Below are 24,671 nucleotides of genomic sequence, written 5' to 3' on the forward strand. Positions count from 1 at the left end.
GTTTTTTTCTTCTTCTGTGTTTGGTGATATTGTAGGTGATGTTAATAGATGACAAGATCACATGACTTACACTTACCAGTTACTAGTACACCAACAGTATAGATACACATCACACACTGCTATACAGCTATGTGCAATTTGTCAGCCTTTCCAGCCCATCAGTGTAAAATGACCAAGGTAGGACCACCACAGACCATAATTATTATAAAGTATGACCAGTAAAAACCTGTTAACTTTTATCAGTGTTTTTTATTGCTTTAAAACACTAGACACTTAATGTCCACCTCATTAAACACACCCATCTTGTTGGTGAAGCTGATCCAAAGGTTGAGTTTGAATTCCATGTCCACCAAGGTTGCCACTGCTGGGATCCTGAGCCAAGGCCTTTTAACCTTAATTGCTCAGTTGTATAAAATAAGATAAACTCTAAGTTGCTCTGGATAAGGGTTTCGAGCCAAATGCCTGTAATGTACAGTAAAAAGTAGTTCATAGATTTCCATGCTTTCCTTTCTTATTCCAGCAGTTGACCCACAAATGAAAGTAAAACCCAGGTTCTGCATACCTTGACATAGAGTCTACAAGCCACTGGTAATGGAGCGATGAACGACGTTCTTCCAGAATATACACTGACTCAATTTTGAAGATGCTTTAAAGCAACACGAGACTACAATCTTCTTCAACCGGGTTGTGTGTTGTGACATCTTATGAAATGTATGTGGAAAAATATTTTATATACACCCATCAGCCATAACTTTATGACCACTTGCCTAATATTGTCAGTCCCCGTTTTACTGCCAAAACAGCCCTGACCCGTCAATGCATGGACTCCACTAGATCCTTGAAGGTGTACTTTGGTATTTGGCACCAACATGTTAGCATTCTTAAGGGAACTTCAAGGATACTGACCACTGCAGACCGGGAACACCCCACAAGAGCTGCAGTTTTGGAGATGCTCTGATCCAGTGGTCTAGCCATCACAATTTGGCCCTTCGTCAAACTCGCTCAAATCTTTACACTTGTCCATTTTTCCTGCTTCTAACATCAACTTTGAGGACAAAATGTTGACTTGCTGCCTAATATATCCCACCCACTAACAGGTACAATGATGAGATCATCAGTCTTATTCACTTCATTGGTCACCAATGATCAGTGTGTTAAAAAGCACATTTTTTCATGGAGAATGTCACATATGGCTCCAGAACACAACTACAGACATGCGTTATATGTTAAATGGTAACACAGGAACATTATAATTAATAAAAAAGAGCTCCTTGATAGCTTTCAGATATAACACCACCAGCCACGTCTGCAGTGCCAGAGAAAGCGGGAGCAGAAGCTGACTTTAGAGCTCTAATCAATCAAAGGTTAAGTGCTTCAGAGGCTCTATGAGGTACTTTGGCTGATGGAGGACTTTTATCTTAAAGTCTTGTTTCTATCTTGTTTCTTAAAGCTGAGCGTATTTACTCATTGTGTTTTGAACGGAAATATTTTTCAAAGTAAAAGACCCTATTAGTGTGCGGAATAAGATGTTTTAAATTACAAGTGAAATGATCAAAATGGCGATTACGTTGATACTTTATGCGTTTTATTCTTAATAAATAATTAAATCCTAATTTACGTGCATTTATTTACGGTGATCTGTACACTCAGAACCCACAATCCATTTCGGCGACATTTGTTGTCGCTAGATTCACGTATCCTCGGTTGTTTGTGGTGAAGATTTGTTTACTTCAGAGTATAACCATTTACGTTTTATTTTGTTGTCTGAACATTAAGATGTCCCGGGTTGTTATTTGCTCCCGGTGTATCTACCGTCTTCAGAACAGCGGTTCTTTGTCCTGTTGGTCTGCAGCTCGGGGAAAGCTCGAGCCTCAGCTGTTCTTTGGGAGATTGACACAGCAGAGGACCTTCACACAAACACGGAGGATTTTTCACTCTAATAATGGCGGAAAACGACATTTTTGGGCATTAGGCATTGGGACAGGGTTTCTGTTAGGTTTAGGGCTGAAATATCACTTTTATAGTCGCGAGCGGTGTGAGTGTGAGAAATCAGTAAAGTCTCACAGTAGCTACAAATACAGCGCGGCCATAGAGACCAGCCGCGACCTCCTTCAGAGGATAAAGGTACAGGTATCATCACACTAACTGTACTAGATCCATCTACCCAAGTATGTTTTATACCTGATATATATACACTATTGCCAAAAGTTTTGGGACACCCCTCCAAATCATTTAGTTCAGGGGTTGGGCTCGGACCCTTAGTTCCAGTGAGAGGAACTCTTAATGCTTCAGCTTCATACCAAGACATTTTGGACAATTTTCAATTTGCAACCCCTTCCTGTTCCAACATGACAACACACCAGTGCACAAAGCAAGGTCCATAAAGACATGGATGAGTGAGTTTGGTGCGGAGGAACTTGACTGGCCTGCACAGAGTCCTGACCTCAACCCCACAGAACACCTTTGGGATGAATTAGAGTGGAGACTGTGAACCAGACCTTCTCGTCCAACATCAGTGCCTGACCTCACAAATGTGTTTCTAGAGGAATGGTCAAAAATTCCCATAAACACACTCCTAAACCTTGTGGAAAGCCTTCCCAGAAGAGTTGAAGCTGTTATAGCTGCAAAGGGCGGGACAACTCCATATTACATGCATGTACATGGAAAGGCAGACGTCCCAGTTTTGGCCTGTCTCACAGTCTCCACTCTAATTCACCCCAAAGGTGCCCTGGCACCGATGCAGACCACGACACATTAAATGGCGCTCACCACCAGACTAGTAGAAGATCTCCAGCATCTTGATGCGTATAATATATACACAAAGCAAGACCTTTACTTTTAGTGTTAAAGTGACTACAGTAAGATCAGTGTGCATTATGATAGATCAGATGTTTTATAGTTCACTCTATTCCTATTGAGGCTTTCCATCTTTCATTATTGTGCACAGATTAAAGTGAATAATAACCTTCTGAACCTGTATGCTGTTGTGTTCAGTGAAACACAAAAGGAGAATTCTGAGGAATGTTTACACAATTTTACTGTAAAAGCCGTCGTTATGTCCCTAAGCTCTCGCTTAGTTGCATAGAGTGGAGTGGAGGGGGGGGGGAGGGGGGGGGAATAAATTCAAGCAATAAAGAAAAAGTACTAGATTTGCAAATCGTTTATTTTGATAAATGATTCCATCCTAACAACGACTTGGTCAGCTGATAGCCGATCAGAATAAACTGACCCAGAAGTGTGAGAAAATAAAACGATGAGGGCGTCGAAGATCTTATTGAAGGCGGAGTTTGTTGCAGCGTAGCTGTGACAAAATACATGAAGCACTTTTGGGTTCCTCAGAGTCAGAAAGAAGGCGGGACAAATCCTGCTCAAACATTTCGTACTGTGTTTCCTGTGTGCAATTTAATGTGATGCTATCGTCTAGCCGGATGTCTTTAAAATGGTAATCGTGGTCACGTACATGGCTTATCATCACCCAAATGGTCAGGCAATACTAAATGGTAATCACGGTCACTCATACCCTTTGTTCAGTGATGGTCCTTAATGGCCTGCTGCCGCTCCCATACTCATAATGGATTGGATTAAGTGTTGTAAATGTTTGGTAAGGCTGCTTTAAGCCAAGGTCACTTGCTAAAAGCACTATGCAAATAAACTGGATTGAATTAAACATATTTCTCTATGATGGGTAAGCCTTTTTGGGAATGAGCTCGTTCTGATGTGTGCCATAGAGTGGAATCTGGGCTGAGGAAGTCTGTAGTTTTCTGAAAATGACCCTCAGCTGAAGCCCCTTAAAGTTATGGTAGAGTGTCCATTCAGTGTGATGTTCAGCTCTCGTGTAACCCTTTCTTGTGCTTCCATTAAAACGAACGCCAACGAAGCAAATGACGTGGTAAGGAAAGGTTCACACGCTATCCCCTCTTAGATCCCCTCCTTGACTTGCGAGTAGTTACTGATTTGCAAGTGAAACCATGTTGGACCGTGACCTGTCAGTCAAAATGATTCAGTCTTTCCTTTTGAAATACTTGTGCTGTTTGCTAACAGGATGAAGTTGGAGCCCCTGGCCTGGTCATCGGAGTTTCTGTAGATGGCACTCAAGTATGGGGTGATGGTATGTATCTGCATCAGTGCTTCCTCACTTTCTGTTCACGTTCTTTGACATTACATCTGACGTAGGTGTGTTCCCACCCCCCCCCCCCCCCAAGGCATAGGGTTTGCTGATTTGGAGAACAGAGTGCCTTGTGATGTTGGGACTGTGATGAGGATTGCTAGCATCAGTAAATCTCTGACTGCAACTGCTGTTGCTCGAGTGTGGGAAGATGGAAGGCTGGATCTGGACGCTCCTGTCCAGAAATACGTGCCTGAATTTCCTGAGAAACAGTTTGAGGGAAAGGATGTAAGATACAACTTTCATATGTATTGAATGAATGAATGAATAAATGAATAGAATGCTTGATTTTGATTGGTCAGAATGTGTTACTTGACAATAACAGTAGCTCAGACAGTTTGTGTCAGCTTCTTAACAGCTTTTAAAGACATGGGGTGGATTTAAGGCCAGAAATGTATAACAGTCGGTTTTGGCGAAACTTTCCATATAATGTTTATTCAGCATTTTTAAAGTCTCCAGTGTCCACAGTTAACAGTCAAAAGGTGTGTCTTTTCTATAATGTGAAAGCTGCAATATTTATTTCTTAGTTGAAAAGCAAGGGAATGATTGTTTATAACAGTCACCTGCCTAATATTGTGTCGGTCCTCCTTTTGCTGCCCAAACAGTCCTGACCTGTTGAGGCATTGACTCCACTAGATCCCTGAAAGTGTGCTGTGGTATCTGACACCAAGATCTAGCAGCAGGTCCTTACAGGGCTTAAAGGATACTTTTGATAGATACTGACCACTGCAGACCGGGAACAGCCCACAGGATGCAGCTGCAGTTTTGGAGATGCTCTGATCCAGTGGTCTAGCCATCACAATTTGGCCCTTTTGGTCAAACTCGCTCAAATCCTTACGCTTGTCCATTTTTCCTGCTTCTAACATCAACTTTGAGGACAAAATGTTGACTTGCTGCCTAATATAATCCCACCCACTAACAGGGGCCATGATGAGGAGATCATCAGTCTTATTCACTTCACCGGTCACTGCTCAGGATTTTATGCCTGATCGGTGTGTATACATAAAAGGAACTGATTGTTTTGTAGACTTTTAAATAAAATGTGCTGCATTTTTTTGGTTTTAGAGGAGTAAAAGACTTTGACATGTTGGAAATGGCTCTTAACTTTGCACTGTAGCTCAGCACACCACTGCATTGCTGATTATTTCCCCAATAACAGCATGTCACTGTTTTTTTGTTGCTTTGGTGTGTGTAAAAAAATCAAAGGATGAACGCATCTCCTTTAACAAGAGCAATGTTTGCTTAAACCAGGTGACGATAACCCCACGACTGCTGCTGTCTCACCTGAGCGGTATCCGGCACTATGAAAAAGACCCCAAGAAAGTTAGAGATGAGAAAGAAAAAGCAAAACGTCTGCTGAAGCCGCCGGAGAAAAAAGATGAAGAAAAAAGTCCGGGTGAATCAGAGGAAAAATCCACACAGCAGAATAACAAAGGAAAAAGCAAAGACGCAAAGCATGGCAAAAAGAAGAAAGAGTTTGAACAGGAGGAGTACTACCTCAAAGACAGCTTCGACAGTGTTGTCCAGGCCTTACACCTCTTCAAGGATGACCCGCTTATTTTCGAGCCAGGTGAGCGCTGTGCACTCGCTACACAGCGGATTATTTGTGAAGTAATTGGATTAGGTTTCTGTGAATAATTAATAATGATGCGATTATTATGTTGTTGGAAACTTATGATGATGTGAGAATAATAATAAGAACAACAAAAATAAATTTATGGAGCCTGATGAATCATAACTACATTTGGATGATCTACACATCTCCTGGGTTTGGGGTTCGATTCTCACCTCCATCCTGGAGCCTCCATGTCATTGAAAATAGCTACAGGTAGATATGGCTTGCCTTGTTTTGCTACTCCACCTTGTTGTTTGCTTTCTGTAGGCACGACATTCTTATACTCTACTCATGCGTTCACCCTGCTGAGCGCTGTGCTGGAGAGAGCAGCAGGTCAGCGCTTCCTGGACCTCATGATGAACATGTTCCGCGAATTAGGCATGCTTAACACTGTGCCAGACGAGAACGACCCCATTATCTACAACCGCTCCAGGTAATCTGGGGTTCCTCCTTAAGAAGGAAACTGGGGGTTTATACACTGATCAGGTATAACATTGTGAGCAGTGCCAGATGAAGTGAATAAGACTGATGATCTCCTCATCATGGCCCCTGTTAGTGGGTGGGATATATTAGGCAGCAAGTCAACATTTTGTCCTCAAAGTTGATGTTAGAAGCAGGAAAAATGGACAAGTGTATGGATTTGAGCGAGTTTGAGCAAAAGGGCCAAATTGTGATGGTTAGACCACTGGATCAGAGCATCTCCAAAACTGCAGCTCTTGTGGGGTGTTCCTGGTCTGCAGTGGTCAGTATCTATCAAAAGTGGTCCAAGGAAGGAACAGTGGTGAACCAGAGACAGGGTCATGGACGGTCAAGGCTCATTGATGCACGTGAGGCGCGAAAGCTGGCCCGGGTGATCCGATCCCACAGACGAGCTACTGTTGCTTATCACAGTTAGCTGTCTAGCTTGTTGCTAACACAGACGAGTCCATGATTTTTGAACTCCCCAATTTTATCGCTTGGAAGCACAGGCATGGGAGAAAAAACTAAAACAAATCAAAACAAAAAAAATCTCATATCCCACTCCCCACAAGGTAAGTCAAATGCATCATCATTGCAAATTAAGGATTTTATCTGATCTTAGTAATGTAACTGTTTCCTTCCTACCTATCAAAGTGGTTTCCATGGTCTCATTTCATTTCTTTTATGTATTCCCTCCTCCAGGTATTACCATTGGAATAAAAAGGGGCGCGTTGTTAACTGCCCCTATGTGGACAACTCTTATAAATGGGCTGGAGGAGGCTTTCTGTCCACAGTTGGCGATCTGCTGCTTTTTGGTAATGCCATGCTCTACAGCTATCAGCTAGCGGACATGACGGACACGAGCGGCCTCCTGCCAGGCTTCCTCAAACCCCACACGGTCAAAGCTCTGTGGGCTCCCGTGGATAAAACCGAGGCTTCATGGGATAAAGATGGCCGCTACGCTCAGGGCTGGGCGGTGGTGGAGAAGCAGCAGAAATACGGGGAGTGTCGGATGCGCAGGCACTACATCTCACACACGGGAGGCGCTGTAGGGGCGAGCAGCGTGTTACTGGTGTTACCCAGTGAGAGTCTGAAGGCTTCAGGACAGAGAGCGGCTCCTCCTCAGGGGGTTGTAGTGGCCATCATGGCAAATATACAGGCTGTAGGACTCAATAAAACTGCACTGAAGATCGCACATGAGTTTGAGAAAGCCAGAGGCAGCTAAAGAGGGAGTAGTACATATCAGGGTATGATTATAAATGATTTATAATGTGTCTTAATGCTACCCTGTGTACTTTAAGTGTTGAGGTATGAATGTGAGCAAGTGTAAACCACACATCTTTGTATTGTGAGATTTTAAACTTTTTTATAAGAATTAAAGTAAATCGTGTTAATAAATCAATGTAAAAGTTTTCTTTTTTATTTACTGAGAAAAAATTGCTTTCATAGTATGCTATAACTGAAGCAAGATCCTTAATTTCATCCTAATTGGAGTGTGTTAATGTTCCCACTAGAGGGAGACTCCTCTCCTGCATCATTCGACCAGGATCAGATCTCTTCACTCAGGGCTTCCCAAACTATCCCTAAGGTTGTATATACAGCATGGTCCAAAATTCTGAGACCTATCTATTTTTCTTTAAAATTGGAAATAAATAGAACATTTTAAAATTTAGAACATAAGAAATGTGCAGTATCTTGAATGTTTGATATGTGACGCCCCAGCTACACTATATGGCAAAAGTTTTATGACGTCTCCTTTTACAAGCACATGAATTTTACTGACATCCCTTTCTTAATCTGTATGGTTTAATATGGAGTTGTCCCGCCCTTTGCAGCTATAACAGCTTCAACTCTTCTGGGAAGGCTTTCCACAAGGTTTAGGAGAGTGTTTATGGGAATTTTTGACCATTCCTCTAGAAGCACATTTGTGAGGTCAGGCACTGATGTTGGACGAGAAGGTCTGGCTCACAGTCTCCACTCTAATTCATCCCAAAGGTGTTCTATGGGGTTGAGGTCAGGACTCTGTGCAGGCCAGTCAAGTTCCTCCACACCAAACTCACTCATCCATGTCTTTATGGACCTTGCTTTGTGCACTGGTGTGCAGTCATGTTGGAACAGGAAGGGGTCATCCCCAAACTGTTCCCACAAAGAGCATGAAATTGTCCAAAATGTCTTGGTATGAAGCTGAAGCATTCAGAGTTCCTTTCACTGGACCTAAGGGGCCGAGTCCAACCCCTGAAAAACAACCCCACACCATAATCCCCCCTCCACCAAACTTTACACTTAGCACAATGCAGTCAGGCAAGCATCGTTCACCTGGCAACCTCCAAACCCAGATTCATCCATCTGATTGCCGGACAGAGAAGCGTGATTGGTCACTCTAGAGTCCAGTAGCAGCATGCTTTACACCACTGCATCCAACGCTTTGCATTACACTTGGTGATGTAAGGCTCATATGCAGCTGCTCGGCCATGAAAACCATTCCATGAAGCTCTCTACACACTGTTCTTGAGTTAATCTGAAGGCCACATGAAGTTTGGAGGTGTGTATCTATTGACTCTGCAGAAAGTTGGTGAATTCTTCACACTGTGCTCCTCAGCATGCGCTGACCCTGCTCAGTGATGTTACCTGGTCTACCACTTCATAGCTGAGTTTCTGTTGCTTCCACTTTCTTATAATACCACTAACAGTTAACCGTGGAATATTTAGTAGTGAGAAAATGTCACGAATGGACTTATTGCACAGGTGGAAACCTATCACAGTACCATGCTTGAATTCACTGAGCTCCTGAGAGCGACCCATTCTTTCACAAATGTTTGTAGAAGCAGTCTGCATGCTTAGGTGCTGGATTTTATACACCTGTGGACATGAAAGAGATTGGAACACCTGAATTCAGTGATCTGGAGGGGTGTCCCAAAACTTTTGGCGAAATAGCGTATTAATTGTTATATTGATTCAAAGAAGAATTCTCAAAAAAGGTGAAAAACCCTAGAAACAGAAAGAAAAAGGTAAGATATTAAAATGTATTGTCAGTAGATATTCTAGCAATGTTTAAGGATTGGGGAAGAAACAATCTTTTTTAATCTCGTGCATTGGGTTTATTTTTCTCAAATAACCAGGAATAAGCACATGTATAAGGGCAGCATGGTGGCTTAGTGGTTAGCGCTGTTGCCTCACAGCAAGAAGGTCCTGGGTTCTCCCCGTGCCTGCGTGGGTTTACTCTGGGTACTCCGGTTTCCTCCCACAGTCCAAAGACATTTACATTAGGTTGATTGGTAATTCTAAATTGCCCATAGGAGTGAGTGTGAGTGTGTGTGGTTGTTTGTCTATATATGTGGCCCTGTGATGGGCTGGTGACGTGTCCAGGGTCTACCCTTAGCAGATTCCCTTGACACTATTTAGGAATAAAGCGGGTATAGAAGATGGATGGAAAAACATGTATATTAATACTGCTAGATCTTTATTTTCTTGATATGATTTTCCAAAAAAAAAAACCTGTACAGAGTCTTTTAAATCATTACATTCATAGAGTATTTGATTTGTGTTTGCACTGTCAGAATGAAGAGTAGAATATAAAATGTATTACATGGTTTGGTCTGTATTTGAACCTGTATAAGAATTAGCGTGTGTGTGTAAATTTTGAAGAATTCATGATTGTGTGTGTAATTGTTAAGACGTTTTTTTCAGAGTTTTATATTGTCAGTAGGTTCAAACTGACAAGAACAATAACCTTATATTTGAAATGTATTACATTGCTATAACATTTTCCTTATCTGGAATATAGAATAGTCTGAATGTGAGTTCTTTTGACACAAATTCTTTTTGGAAAAAAATATATATATATATATATATATATTTTGGAAAATAACTATTTACATGTGTTCATTTAAATAGGAAGAAAGTATTAAGAAATCATAATGCCTCAGATGTTGATTTATATCCTTCAGTGGGATCAGTCATATTTGTCCGTTCTGGGATCTTAATGGGTTCTTTGAACTTCTTTGCACTTTCCTTCTCAATCTGTAAAGAAAACCATATCCTGAAATCATTTAGGGCATTGTGTGAAAGCCAGAATTCGAAACCATGTGAATGATGTGTTGCTTTACCAGCAAGATATTCATTTCGACCAGTCTGGCAGGTTTAATACGATTATACAGTACAATTTATTACAATAAACCTCTGTTTCTATAATGAAACTATAATATCTAACCATATATGTGATTTATATATACATCGATCGGCGAAACATTGTGAGCAGTGTTGGAAACATTCTCAACGAATTTAACATATTTACATCATGCAATTCCTGCAGATTTCTTGGGGTGAACTTTCATGCTGTGAATCTCCCCCTCTACCACATCCCCAAGGTGTTCTAAGGTGTTCAGAGGCTCAAGGTTCAAGCCCCAGCATCACAAAGCTGCCACTGTTGGGCAATTGAACAAAACCTTTTTACCCCTTTCTGCTCCAGGGGTACTGTATCATAGCTGCCCCTGTGCTCTGATCCAACTTCCTAAGCTGGGATATGCGAAGAGAAGAATTCCACTGTGCAGTAATGTACACCGATCATGTATAATATTATGCTCACTGCCAGATGGAGTGAATAAGACTGATGATCTCCTCATCATGGCACCTGTTAGTGGGTGGGATATATTAGGCAGCAAGTCAACATTTTGTCCTCAAAGTTGATGTGTTAGAAGCAGGAAAAATGGACAAGCATAAGGATTTGAGCAAGGTTCAAATTTAGGGCCAAATTGTGATGGCTAGACCACTGGACCAGAGCATCTCCAAAACTGCAGGTCTTGTGGGGTGTTCCCGGTCTGCAGTGGTCAGAATCTATCAAAAGTATCCTTTAAGTCCTATGGAGGCCCCACCTCGCAGCCCTTAAAGGAGTCCATGCCTCGACAGGTCAGGGCTGTTTTGGCAGTGAAAAGGGGGACCAACTCAATATTAGGCAGGTGGTCATAATGTTTTGCCTGATCAGTGTATGTGAGCATATATAACTTCTTTAGAGATTTTGTTTTGCACTCACTTGCAGATGCAGTAGATGACCACAGCCAGCACCAGCAGGATGAGGATGAGAAGGATGACCATTGCAGCGATCATGCCTGTCTCATGGCTGTTGTCTGACGTGCTCTCCAGTTGGAACTGCTCACACCTGCTACCTACATAGTTGTTATTGCATCTGCAAGGAAAAGAGATTTCATTGGTTTGTGCTGTGTGAGTGCCAACAATAGATTTTGCACATAAAGGTAAAAACTGGACATAAGAAAGATATAAAGATATAACCCTGTGTGTAGGATTCCAAGCCTTGTGTAATACATCCTGGATGGGACATCTGTCCATGGCAGAGCACTGTGCACTCAGTTAATCTGAGTCAATCCATCTACTGTCATGTTTTTGAAGGTGGGAGTAAACCAGAGAACCCAGAGAAAACCCATGTGGAAATGTGGAGAACTCACACAGAAACTGCATATATATGGTGTTTTTGCACATGCAGGCCAACACTACATTCAGTTATCTTACAATGAAGAGTAGAACATTAATGGATTCTTACACATTTTAGAATGCTTTTATAAATTATAACTAAGCGCTCACATCAGGCCACGCTGGATATGACGTGTTTCGAAAGCTTGTATTTCATCAGTGCTGTTATATATATCCAACCTAGATCGATATTTTTGTTTGAAGCAAGAGCACTGGACACAAATAAGTGCTAGCAAATGGTAGCAGCAGTTGAGTTTGCGGCCACATGATGTAGTAATACACTATATTGGCAGATGTTTTGGGACACCCCTCCAAATCATTCAATTCAGGTTTTGTTTTTCAGGGGTTGGACTCGGCCCCTTAGATCCAGTGAAAGGAACTCTTAATGCTTCAGCTTCATACCAAGACATTTTGGACAATTTCATGCCAGGCTTTTTCGTCCAACATCAGTGCCTGTCCTCACACATGTGCTTCTAGAGGAATGGTCAAACATTCCCATAAACACACTCCTAAACCTTGTGGAAAGCCTTCCCAGAAGAGTTGAAGCTGTTATAGCTGCAAAGGGCGGGACAACTCCATATTACATTCATGTGCATGTAAAAGCAGATGTCCCAAAACCTTTGGCAATATAGTGTACGTGTATGATTGTGGAGCCACTTTGCACCAGGATGTGGGACATTTATTTATGCTCTCTTTTACTGACTGGTGGTCAGCATGTTTGTCTCGCACTTATATTGATGTTGGCTTGATTCACAACTCCGCCCTGAGTGTGCATGAAGGTTTGCACTCCAGTGTTCTCTGGTGTTTCCTCTCCCAGACCAAAGACTTGCGTTGTAGATTGATTGGCATCTCTAAATTGAATGAGAGTGTGCATGTGCGTGTGGGGGTGCGATTGTGCCCTCCGATAAGTTGGCACCCCATGTAGGGTGTTGTTATGCCTTGTTCTCTGAGCATAACCCATGGCACAGAAAACGGACGGATGGACTGATGTTAGACATCTATGGCCTTATATTTAGCTATCGTGTCATTATACTGTAAAAATAGCATGAATATTGTAGGGTTTCTAGCTATATACCTCTGAAATAGATCTCAGACAATTGGTTTAACTGGTGAATGGGAGCCTATTAGATTGCTCTGTGGTGTAAAATGGGTTTAAGAGGTGCCACTGAAGTAAATACATTTCAGCTATTACTTTGAAGCTTATCTTGGCCTATGGTCAAATTCTTTTGCAAACCTAAGGTCGAGAAACTACGACTTACCGACAGATGAGCGTGGACATAGAGGGTATTTTAAAGCACTTTCCTCCGTTCATACAATAGAATGCATCCAATTCAGTGCAAGGTTCAGGATGATCTAAAAAAAAAAAAAAAAGACAAAAGAACAGATCATAAGTCTGGATTTATTTTAATGGCTGCTGTCATGTTTTTGTCTGGTAACAAAAAACAGCATGTGATGCAATAGAATGTAACACAGTGGTTATTACATTTATTGTACAGTTATGTGCAAAGGTTTCATCCCCGTTACTGTCATTTATTTATTGTAAGTTATTGGTATTCTCTTTACAAAATGGTACAACTGTTACAGCAATGGAGTCTAGGTCAGCAGTTACCTTTATTAGCAAGCTTAAATTGTGCATCCCTGTTGACATGGTCTAATTATATATATATGAATGTGACTCATTGAGGTGTCTAATGAGCTGTGAACAGGTCAAGATGCACTAGTAGCCTCATAAAGTATCTTAAACAGACTATATTTGTCACAGAGAATAGTATAATAATGTATCGCTATGTTTAAGGATACAATTAGAAACAGTGAAAACAATAAGCAGGAAAAAACAAACATAATTTGGATAAATGCAAACTGCTATAATACACTCACTGAGCACTTCACTGGAAACACTGCACTAATACTGGGTAGTGTCTCCCATTGCTCTCAAAATAGCCTCAGTTCTTCGTGGCATGGATTCTACAAGATGTTGGAAACATTCTCAACGAATGTAACATATTTACATAACACAAGTCCTGCAGATTTCTCAGGGTGAACTTTGATGCTGTGAATCTCCCCCTCTACCACATCCCCAAGGTGTTCTAAGGTGTTCAGATCTGGTGACTAGAAAGGCTCTGGGTTGTTGATTGGAGAATCGAGGTTCAAGCCCCAGCACCACAAAGCTGCCACTGTTGGGCAATTGAACAAGACCCTTTTAGCCCTTTCTGCTCCAGGGGTACTGTATCATAGCTGCCCCTGTGCTCTGATCCCAACTTCCTCAGCTGGGATATGCGAAGAGAAGAATTCCACTGTGCAGTAATGTACACCGATCATGTATAATATTATGCTCACTGCCAGGTGAAGTGAATAAGACTGATGATCTCCTCATCATGGCACCTGTTAGTGGGTGGGATATATTAGGCAGCAAGTCAACATTTTGTCCTCAAAGTTGATGTGTTAGAAGCAGGAAAAAGCATAAGGATTTGAGCGAGTGTGACCAAAAAGGCCAAATTGTGATGGCTAGACCACTGGATCAGAGCATCTCCAAAACTGCAGCTCTTGTGGGGTGTTCCCGGTCTGCAGTGGTCAGTACCTATCAAAAGTGGTCCAAGAAAGGAACAGTGGTGAACCGGCGACAGGGTCATGGGCGGCCGAGGCTCATTGATGCACGTGGGGAGTGAAGGCTGGCCCGTGTGATCCGATCCAACAGACGAGCTACTGTTGCTCAAACTGCTGAAGAAGTTAATGCTGGTTCTGATAGAAAGGGGTCAGAATACACAGTGCAGGACGGGTCAGGGCTGTTGCAGCAGCAAAAGGGGGACCAACACAATATACGGCAGGTGGTCATAATGTTATGTTTGGTCGGTGTATGTGTGGCAACAATAAAGGCTTCTTGCCCTCAGTTCAGTTCACTGAACTTCTTATCATGTTTGAGAAACCTTTTGCTTTATGTCATGCTGGCTTCATTAGAATGCTCGGTATCTATATTTAAATAGTCTGTGGCATGCAGGTGATGATTGATTGGGACTTTGACCCAAGGTGTGCCAAGAAAACATTCTCCACACCATTACCCTATGGATCTATGGTCTATGGATTTATGCTGTGGGTGCCACATTTTGACCCTACCATCAGCAGAAATTGAGATTCATCAGACCAGGCTACATTTTTCTAGTTTTTAAATGTCCAGTTTTGGTCTTCAGCTTTCTGTTCTTGGATGACAAACATGGTCTTCTACTACTGTAGTCCATCCAACTTTGATGTGTTGTGCATTCTGAGATATTTTTCTGCTCATCGCAATTGTACAGAGAGGTTAATTGTTACTGTCTCACTGTAGCTTTTCTGTCAGCTAGAACCAGTGTAGCCATTCTCTCTCATCAACAAGGCATTTCTGTCTGCAGAGCTGCCGCTCACTAAATGTTTTTCTTTATTGCATCATTCCGTGTAAACTCTAGAGACTGTTTCTCAGGAGATTAGCAATTGTAAAAATGCTCAACCCAGCACTAACAATCATACAGAATCACTTAGATCACATTTTTCCCCCATTTTGATGGTTGATGTGAACACTGCTGGTCTTGTACCTTCTTGATTTTCCGCATTGCGCTGCTGCCACATGTTTGGCTGGTTAGATATTTGCATTTATAGGTGTTCCTAATAAAGTGCTCAGTGAGTGTATTTGTTATACAGATTATATCAGGTTGAAAGGTTATGCATTCTTCAGTTTACCTGTCATTACAGTTTCTGATGAACTCGCCATACTGGATGAAGTTATTATCTTTTACTTCCACCTGACAAAAAAAAATCATGTTCAATTTATCATCTCCCAGATTAAATATATTTTTCAGATCTGGAACTATGATAAATTTATAGATAATGTTATAAATCAATTATTTACAATGATTTATATGTTCTACGGTTTTACCAGTAAACCTTGGTGTGAAATATTCAATTTCAATTCAATTTTATTTGTATAGCCAATGGACATTGTCTCAAAGCAGCTTTACAGAAGATGAGACACATAGTACAAAAGTCCAAGATTAACCTTTGCCTAAAAGTTCAGAAGATTAATATTAGACTTATATTTAAATTTATTTGTATTAATCCCTAGTGAACAAGCCTGAGGCCACTGTGGTGAGTCAAAAGAGAACCTCATCCTCATCTGGGTGACACCGGAGAGTGTGATTCTAAATGATTATAAACACCAGAGAGTGTGATTCTAAATGATTATAAACACCAGAGAGTGTGATTCTAAATGATTATAAACACCGGAGAGTGTGATTATAAATGATTATAAACACCGGAGAGTGTGATTATAATTTATTATAAACACCAGAGAGTGTGATTATAAATGATTATAAACACCGGAGAGTGTGATTCTAAATGATTATAAACACCAGAGAGTGTGATTATAAATGATTATAAACACCGGAGAGTGTGATTATAATTTATTATAAACACCAGAGAGTGTGATTCTAAATGATTATAAACACCAGAGAGTGTGATTCTAAATGATTATAAACACCGGAGAGTGTGATTCTAAATGATTATAAACACCGGAGAGTGTGATTCTAAATGATTATAAACACCGGAGAGTGTGATTCTAAATGATTATAAACACCGGAGAGTGTGATTCTAAATGATTATAAACACCGGAGAGTGTGATTCTAAATGATTATAAACACCGGAGAGTGTGAATATGAATAATGTCCTTTTTACAGTCATATACAGCTAGTTGGAGTTGTGTGATGCAGATACAGAATATGTAGAATGTTATTGTGTGTATTGATTTCGAAGGTTATAGAATGAGATTTTTAAGAAAATTGGATCAAAATAGAGAATGACTTACCAGATCGAATCACTGTAGGCAGGTTTCTTCAGCCTGTCGGAGTATAGATATAAAAATGGAAAGTCATTGTGCCACTCAGAGTCATACAAGCATGCACTGGGCGTAAACGTTTGAGGCCAGAAATGTTGTGGTTGCTGTTTGTCCACATTATTAGGGTTCAGTTAACACTTCCTATCATGAGAAAAATGCAGTGTGAGCTAACAGCGACCATTTGTCACATTACTTCACATTACTTTTTGGACTCTTTTCCAAATATACCTATTTACATTAAGATTCGAACAGTTTAGCTTATTAATCATCCAGGATCTGTGGAATAAACGATTAACAGAAGTGAATTTTCTTTGTTTTGAAACAGATCTTGGATCAGTGTGGAAACAATACGAAAATATTTACACCACTTTCGGTCAGGTGTGGTGGATAAAAGACCTGCTTGGAGAGAGACTGTACTTAAACCAGGTCAGCTGCGTCAGGTGATGTTATGACTCAGTTATGATAGATATGTTTAAAGGGAATTCATGTACACAATACAGGTATGTATGGAATTTTAGGAACTTTCTTATTTAAAACCGTTAGAAAGGGCAAAGACAGCTGAAAGCTCTCATGGTTTAATGTCTTTTAAACAAGGACATTGCGTAAGTTGCCGATCCTATGTAAAAAAAAAGAACATCTATTCTGATGTCTCCGTCTACAGGAAATGAGGGTTTAATGAATGGTTTATTGAGTATAAAATGATGATCATGATATAATAAATCAAACACATTTTTAAGCATTGTGTTGGACAGCACTCTCCATCACCATCACCAAAACACCAGCTGAGGAAATACACCGGGCAGACATCACATTATGAGCACTGACCAGTGAAGTGAATAAGACTGATGATCTCCTCATCATGGCCCCTGTTAGTGGGTGGGATATATTATGCAGCAAATGAACATTTTGTCCTAAAAGTTGATGTGTTAGAAGCAGGAAAAATGGACAAGCGTAAGGATTTCAGCGAGTTTGAACAAAAGGGCCAAATTGTGATGTCTAGACCACTGGATCAGAGCATCTCCAAAACTGCAGCTCTTGTGGGGTGTTCCCAGTCTGCAGTGGTCAGTATCTCTCAAAGTATCCTTTAAGTCCTGTAAGTATCCTACAAGTCCTGTAACTTTCAGGACATAAAGGATCTGCTGCTAACATCTTGGTGCCAGATACCACAGCACACATTCAGGGATCTAGTAGAGTCCAATACAGTTCCAGAGAGTTGTAGAATCTATGCTTTTCTGGCAGTCATGGTCACCCAACAATTAATTAAGACATTTTATGTAGTTTTTCCCTTTAATTTCTTACCATCTGTCTGTGTATATATCCATCCATTTTCTATACCCGCTTTATTCCTAATTAGGGTCACAGGGATCTGCTGGAGCCTATCCCAGTGCACATTGGGCGAAAGGCAGGGGTACACCCTGGACAGGTCACCTGTCCATCACAGGGCCATATATATATATATATATATATATATATATATATATATATATATATATATATATATGGTAAATAATTATAAGGATTTGATTACATTATATTAAAAGTATTTCCCTTCCTAAAGCCAAAAAGTGACAGCTGCACTCATTTGTGTTTATTTGAGCTTTGCCGAACTTTTAATAGACACAGTTAACCCAAAGAACGTCAAGTTTGACCAACAGGCACACACACTGAAAACAAACCTTAATCTTTTTAATTGTTAAACTCTAGAAATGCCCTAGCAATTAAATCCCTAATGAATTAAATTCAAATAATCATTAGTTATCTCCACAATTTCTAGGATATTTAAGATCAATCCACCATGGTATTATTTTATGGTATATGATCTTCAGTTAAACTAACATAAGTCAGGGCAATGTCTTTAAAAAGGTAAAAATAACATATCAGACATTTAAATTGATCTAGTGATGTAGTGTGTTACACGTTTGGCACATTGTGATATGTTAACTATGACACCTCTCTACAATGTGAATCTTTTTAAAAATGTAATCCTGGGTATCACCCTGGATCTTGAAGAGCAAAGAAGTGCGTAACATTGTGAGCAGTGCCAAGTGAAGTGAATAAGACTGATGATCTCCTCATCATGGCACCTGTTAGTGGGTGGGATATATTAGGCAGCAAGTCAACATTTTGTCCTCAAAGTTGATGTTAGAAGCAGGAAAAATGGACAAGCGTAAGGATTTGAGCGAGTTTGACCAAAAGGGCCAAATTGTGATGGCTAGACCACTGGATCAGAGCATCTCCAAAACTGTAGCTCTTGTGGGGTGTTCCCAGTCTGCAGTGGTCATTATCTCTCAAAGTATCCTTTAAGTCCTGTAAGTTGCAAGATTGGGCCCTGCTGCTAACATCCTGGTGCCAGGTATCACAGCACACCTTCAGAGAATGTCCACTGAATCAAGGGTGAGGGCATAAACCCTTTTAGTGCAAATATCCACATGAGACCATCCACAGGAGCAGAAGATTGGACACAAATGCAGAGCATCAGGATGAACCAGGAGCATGAAAGGATCGGGTACAGTTTGGGAATGCCTCAACAACAGATTAAGGTATGCCTATTTTATACTGGTTTAAGAAAAGGCAAACTGGGAGTGTTGAAAAATAAAGCTTTTCCCGCCAAATCACCATGGCAACGTTGACATGACGTTTACCCGTTCAGTTCTATATAAACATTGTTTCTTTTCTTTTTTTGATGTATAAAGTGAATTACGTGCGCTCACACACACACACACACACACACTAATTAGCCGTTAATAAATGTAATGACAGGAGCATCCCTTGGCGTGATGTCAGTGGAATCACGACTTCTTTCACGCGATGGACTGAGAGTGTGATGTGCCTTTTATCCACGGGGTACTGATGGTGACTGAAGGACAAACGGCTACACCAATTGGCCCAGAGACGTGGCTGTCATCACTGGAAAGCTAGGAGAGGAAGGAGAAGCGCCTGTAGATAGCAGCTCGACTTATTTATTTCACTGAGCTGTAGTGTGTGTTAAAGGACTCGAGTTGACTGACAAACGCGAGCTGATGGACATTCCGTCACGCAGTGATGACCGCGTGTTTACCGTGCGCACTCTAAATCCAGCTGACAGCTGTTTGTTATTTCCAAGCAGCTGGACTCTGTGTTTTAAAGCTCACTTGGACACACCGGAGTCCCCAGACTGATTGTCGGGGAAGCCCTCATTCCTCATCCTCACACTGAGCTGAGCAGGCAATGAGCACAATGCCCTCCTCCTCTTCCTCCTCCTCCTCCTCCACCTCCTCCTCCTCCGCGCTCACGGATGCTGCTGATGCTGATCCTCTCCGTTTACTTGCCAGCGGACTGCTCATAGCATCTCGGTGAACGATGATCGCATTACGGCTCGGGCTCGGTAGTCGTGCCCTTTTTTTCCTCGGAGGTGCAGAAGAAGCAGAATCAGAGCGGATGCTTGGCAAGGATAACAGTAGCATCCTACACGCAGAATCGGCTAGGCACACATCTCCATCCTCCTCCTCCTCCTCCTCATCCTCATCATCATCATCAGTATTACTAGAGCAAGAGAGACACGACTGAACTTCCGATGATGTATTTAACAAAAAGGTAGGTCTATTTGCTCTTAAATAGGCGACTTGTTTTAACATTTAGTAAGTGTGCTAATTCTTCTTCTTCCTCCTCTTCCTCCTCCTCCTCTTCCTTCTTCACTGCCTCCCCCTCTTATTGTACCCATCATTGCTTTCCTCAGTAACCGTTTGTCATCACGTTATTTCATTAAACCCGGTGTCGACGGCTCAACCATGTCAGGAAACCATGGCCTTTAGTAGCCACGCATCCTAAGCTCTTTTGCTCGTTAGTGGTAATGCATTTAATCACAAACACAGTTATTCGATGCTTTTAGGCCTTGTAAAATGAAGGATATTTAAAGACATGCCTTTCATCCCTGGTTCGTATTATGGGTTTGGTCTGATATTCACATGTAAAACTTCAGAGATGGCTTGTCACCTTAACTGAGTTGCTGTAAATCATAAAGCCTGTTCGGATTCAGGAAAGAAATGTACAGGTACAAACCACTGCAAAACACAGCAAAGAGTCCTGTTTTTGCATTTAATTTGTGCCAGCTGAAGTGTAAAAGTGTGTGGATCAGTGATCAGCTGCTAAAGTTTCAGTGTGATGTGGAGGCAGGGGAGGGAGCTGTGCTAGTCTACTGCCCAGACCTGATAGTGCCACTATTAAAAATAGGTCATCTTCCTCTCTTTATACATATAATAAGTCTGCACCACTTATCAAAATAGAACACAAAATGATGCAAAACCTTCAAGCGCCGCCGGAAAATTGGTGTGCGGATTTTAAGTTTAGCTTTCTAATCTGTTTAGGTTGCATCAGTTGGAATGCTGGTAAAGAGCAATACAATTTAATTTTACCAAATCTCAGAGCATTGATAGACCTGATACTGATCTGATATCCTCCAGGAACCAAGCTGATACGTTGGAATCATCTGAAGTTATGCAAAACAACCAGAGGTGCAACGATGACCTGCTTTAACACGGATACTCAGTACAGCTCTGTAAATAAAACCTTTTAGACTTCAGCTTCATGCAGAAGGATAGAGTGCTGGACACATGTGATGATCACTTTAGTTTTACACCTGCAATCATTTTTAATTCTCATTATTCTGCTCTCCACTTATGAACCTGATACTGTTATTGCTCATTTATATATCTATATAACTTTCAACTATATATGACTGATAGATCTTCCGTAATTGAAAGGTCTACTCCTATTTTCTTCATTAATTGCCTCTTCGTCTCAACCTTGCTGTTATTCAGCTTATGATTTCGAGCTCAGTCTCGGACGCTCGGATTTCACGACTCACTAAACCTTTCATCAGGACGCTTAAATAATTGAATGGAGTGGTAAACAAGTTCCATGGATGCTTATGGATACCAGTCCAGATTGAGTTTGACAACTTCATCACACCTAGAAGAAAGAGTGCCACACCACCAGCTTTGGATAAAGCTTGCTTTGCTGAAAATAGTGCTGTTTGTACAATAATATGCCACCATTTCCCTCAAGGCAGGTCTGTGATCAAACGTGACTGAAGCCCTTATACACTCACTCGGTGCTCACACATGCATTTTATATTGAGCGCAGTAAGGAAAGGAGTAAGGGGAATTCTCAGTCGGATGATTTGACTAGAGCTCAAAGAATGTGGCCAGGTTAGGATTTATCCAGAGGAGCTGAAGACTCTTAACATAAAGTTTCATTACATTAACTAGAATCCATCAAAAAAAACAACAAAACAAAACGTGAGCATGACGAGAATCACATAATTGCAGCAGGCTTGATAGGAGATAAGAGCTTATTTCCTAATTTCCAGTCTCAGCAAGGTCAGATGAAATACAATGGCTCACTCTAATATCAAAATCATTGCATCTGTAATTGTATGCTCTTTAGTAGAATCAAAAAAGCCCGGGTGAGTCCCAGTGTAAAGCTCTTCTAACTTTATTATAATCTCAGTAGTAAAGGAAAAGCTGTATTCATTATACTGATGGTTCAATTTCACAAGCCGATACCTCTTTTCCCTTGACTGATTAAATAATCTAAGCCACAAATGTGTTTTAAAACCTGAGTATGCAGCTTTAGTTGCACAATTATCCATCACATTCATGTTACCAGGATCTATATATCTTTACAAGAGTTTATAAGTCTGTGTTTTGTTCTCATTTCAGGTTTAGTATGAGCGTGATCATCCCCATCTGGATCGACTAGGATCTTCAATTTAGGAGAGGGCTTTGTTTTTATTTATTTATTTATTTTATTTCATTTCCTTTATTTTATTTTATTTGCATTTTTTTTTTGGAGGACGTCCGGTCCTTGCCCACTGCAGCCTTCACCATGAGCCATCCACAGTAAGTAGGCTCCAGTTTACACTTATCTATCTGATAAGGAAATATGTTGAGTAATCAACCAAGAGCAAGTTAATAAGAAGAATGCTATTGTCTGCACTGCACACTCAAGGATGGCAGTACATGCATGAATGTGTGTGTACATACAGTATACTGTGTATGTGGTCTATGCGGTATGTTTGTTGGAATATTTATTGCATTCAAGTAGCTTTAGTGTGTGTGAATAGGAGGTGTGTGACTTTATCAATCTATGTATTTGTTCCTCTTGCTTTTGTAGTGTAGTATGTTTGTGAATCGGTTACCTTGAGTTGATTGTGCCATATTTCAGCCTTTTATGGTATTTCCTTGCTTTATTTTAGTTTGAATTGATATTACTATAAATGGTGTGAAAGAGTGATTCCTTAGAAATCATTTAGGCAAATCAAGTCGCATTTACGTATTTAATGTAAAGCAATATACAATCATCAGACACTTGCTTATTCGTGCAATTATCCATTCAGCCAGTCACGTGGCAGCACCACAACGCATAAAATCACTTTGATCATGGGCCAGATTAAGGTGGTTTGGACATGTTCAGAGGTGGGAGAGTGAGTATATTGGTAGGAGAAGGTTGGACATGGAGCTGCCAGGCAGGAGGCAAAGAGGAAGGCCAAAGAGGACGTATATGGATGGAATAATTGAGGATATGAAGCTAGTGGGTGGAGAGGATAGGGACAGGTGGAGAGAGATGATTCGCTGTGGCCACCCCTGAAGGGAAAAGCCGAAGGAAGAAGAAGAGAGTCACTTTGACAATGGCATGGTTGCTGGTGCCAGGCGGTCTTAACGGGTATTTCAGAAACTGCTGATTTCATGGGATTCTCAAACACAACATGGCGCATAAAATGACGAAAACAACAACAAAAAATAAAAATAGCCAGTGTGTAGCAGTATTACAGGTGTGAAAATTCCTTGAGGATAATGTTCAGGCTGGTTTGAGCTGACAGGAAATAAATAGCTCTTTATAACCGTGGCGAACAGAAAGGCATCTCAGAATGCACGTTATACCAAACCTCGAGGCCAACAGATTATGACACCACAGGACCATATCAGCTTCCACTCCCGTCAGCCAAAAGCAGGATCGGAGGCATCAGCAGCACAGGATCACTGAAACTCGGCAGGAACAATATTGCATGCGCTGCTGCCATGTGATTGGCTGATTATATAATTGCATGAATGAGCAGGTGTGTGAATTTTCCTAATCAAGTGCTCTGTGAGCGTATGTAATGAATTAGTCATTTAATTGATATGAAATAAAAGTTTAGGGCTGTTTTTTTTTTTCAACACAGTATTTGAATCTGCATCCATTTACACATAGTTAATAGCAAGGTCACGTCAGCAGGAGAGCTCTTTAATGTGACACCTCACTCAAAAGTGACATTGTGGCATCCTGATGCTAGCACTCATTTCCTCCTTCTTCACTCTGCTGCCTGAGGAGTTTATATCATCATTTATGGCCCCCACACTGATGTACCATCAGTTTCTCAGTGTGCTGTGAGATTCATATGGAACACCTGATCCCTCCTTGCCCTTTCTGCGTCCTTCTAGCCCCAGTGTCTCTGAACCACTGTGAGCTGAGTTAGCCATATTAGCTGTTTGTAGTTGTACCCTTGCTCAAACTACCCTAATCCATATAAAAGCCCCAATAGTTATCTCTGATCAGTACAGTGAAAAGAGGGGAACCTCTGCCTATTTTCTCTGTAGCGCTTATCATATCGGTAATTGTTGTGTATCTGCCAGTCAGCATTTTAAAGATAGCAGTTGTGGATGGTGAGAAGCATAGTGTAAGAGGACAGAATGCTGTTAGATATTTCACAGATGGTCAATGACAAATGAAGTGGTTCATTACTATCAAGAATCAATTACATAAACCAGGCAGGGTGTAAAAAAGCTGTCTGGAAAAGTAGAAGGAAAACACTGTATATAGTGAAAAGGGGAAACCCATTATAATGTCCTCCCTGTTGGACAGGGCTGTGAATTGATGCAGTTTATGCTGCTGAACTTTGTTTCCTCAGTGGAGCTGCTGTGTAAAAAAGATGAAAAGATGAGAAGTTCTCCTGCAGTATTATCTCAGGCCAGCTATTTTTGTGCTCCTGAAGAGTCTCTTGGGCTGGAGGAGAGTGGTATTCTCTTCCTCCATCCCTTTCTTCCTCTCTCTTCCTGATCTCTCTCTCTCTT

General features: G+C 41.1%; 3 protein-coding genes across 5 annotated transcripts in view; 2 read left to right on the top strand and 1 right to left on the bottom strand.

The window, feature by feature from the left end:
• Window positions 1-1,674: 1,674 nt before the first annotated feature.
• On the top strand, window positions 1,675-7,641 carry lactb (lactamase, beta). Of its 2 annotated transcripts, none has more exons than XM_058408927.1 (6): window positions 1,675-2,130; window positions 4,042-4,108; window positions 4,203-4,393; window positions 5,417-5,735; window positions 6,048-6,213; window positions 6,942-7,641. In XM_058408927.1, the coding sequence occupies exons 1-6, from the start codon at window positions 1,777-1,779 to the stop codon at window positions 7,462-7,464; spliced, it is 1,620 nt and encodes a 539-aa protein (XP_058264910.1). In that variant the 5' UTR covers window positions 1,675-1,776; the 3' UTR covers window positions 7,465-7,641. The 2 variants fall into 2 exon arrangements, with proteins under 2 accessions (XP_058264910.1, XP_058264911.1); XM_058408928.1 differs by having other exon boundaries at window positions 1,675-2,124; window positions 6,942-7,639.
• Window positions 7,642-9,434: 1,793 nt separating this feature from the next.
• Window positions 9,435-16,672, bottom strand: LOC131364394 (pro-neuregulin-4, membrane-bound isoform-like). The gene is made up of 5 exons (XM_058407537.1): window positions 16,552-16,672; window positions 15,432-15,493; window positions 12,983-13,076; window positions 11,269-11,421; window positions 9,435-10,259 (listed from the first exon to the last, which is right to left on the bottom strand). The coding sequence occupies exons 2-5, from the start codon at window positions 15,460-15,462 to the stop codon at window positions 10,196-10,198; spliced, it is 342 nt and encodes a 113-aa protein (XP_058263520.1). The 5' UTR covers window positions 15,463-15,493; window positions 16,552-16,672; the 3' UTR covers window positions 9,435-10,195.
• Window positions 16,673-19,450: 2,778 nt separating this feature from the next.
• The window catches only part of tmem266 (transmembrane protein 266), a 52,481-nt gene continuing 47,260 nt past the window's right edge, over window positions 19,451-24,671 (top strand). Inside the window, exons 1-2 of one of the 2 annotated variants that reach the window (XM_058408377.1) lie at window positions 19,451-20,154; window positions 22,281-22,460. In XM_058408377.1, coding sequence (XP_058264360.1) covers window positions 22,447-22,460 — 14 coding nt within the window. In that variant the 5' untranslated portion in view covers window positions 19,451-20,154; window positions 22,281-22,446. The remainder of the gene's footprint in view (window positions 20,155-22,280; window positions 22,461-24,671) is intronic. The other variant, XM_058408379.1, reaches the window with a different exon arrangement.

The sequence above is a fragment of the Hemibagrus wyckioides genome, linkage group LG14 (assembly GCF_019097595.1).
Source record: "Hemibagrus wyckioides isolate EC202008001 linkage group LG14, SWU_Hwy_1.0, whole genome shotgun sequence".
NCBI classification, from domain to species: Eukaryota; Metazoa; Chordata; class Actinopteri; order Siluriformes; family Bagridae; genus Hemibagrus; species Hemibagrus wyckioides.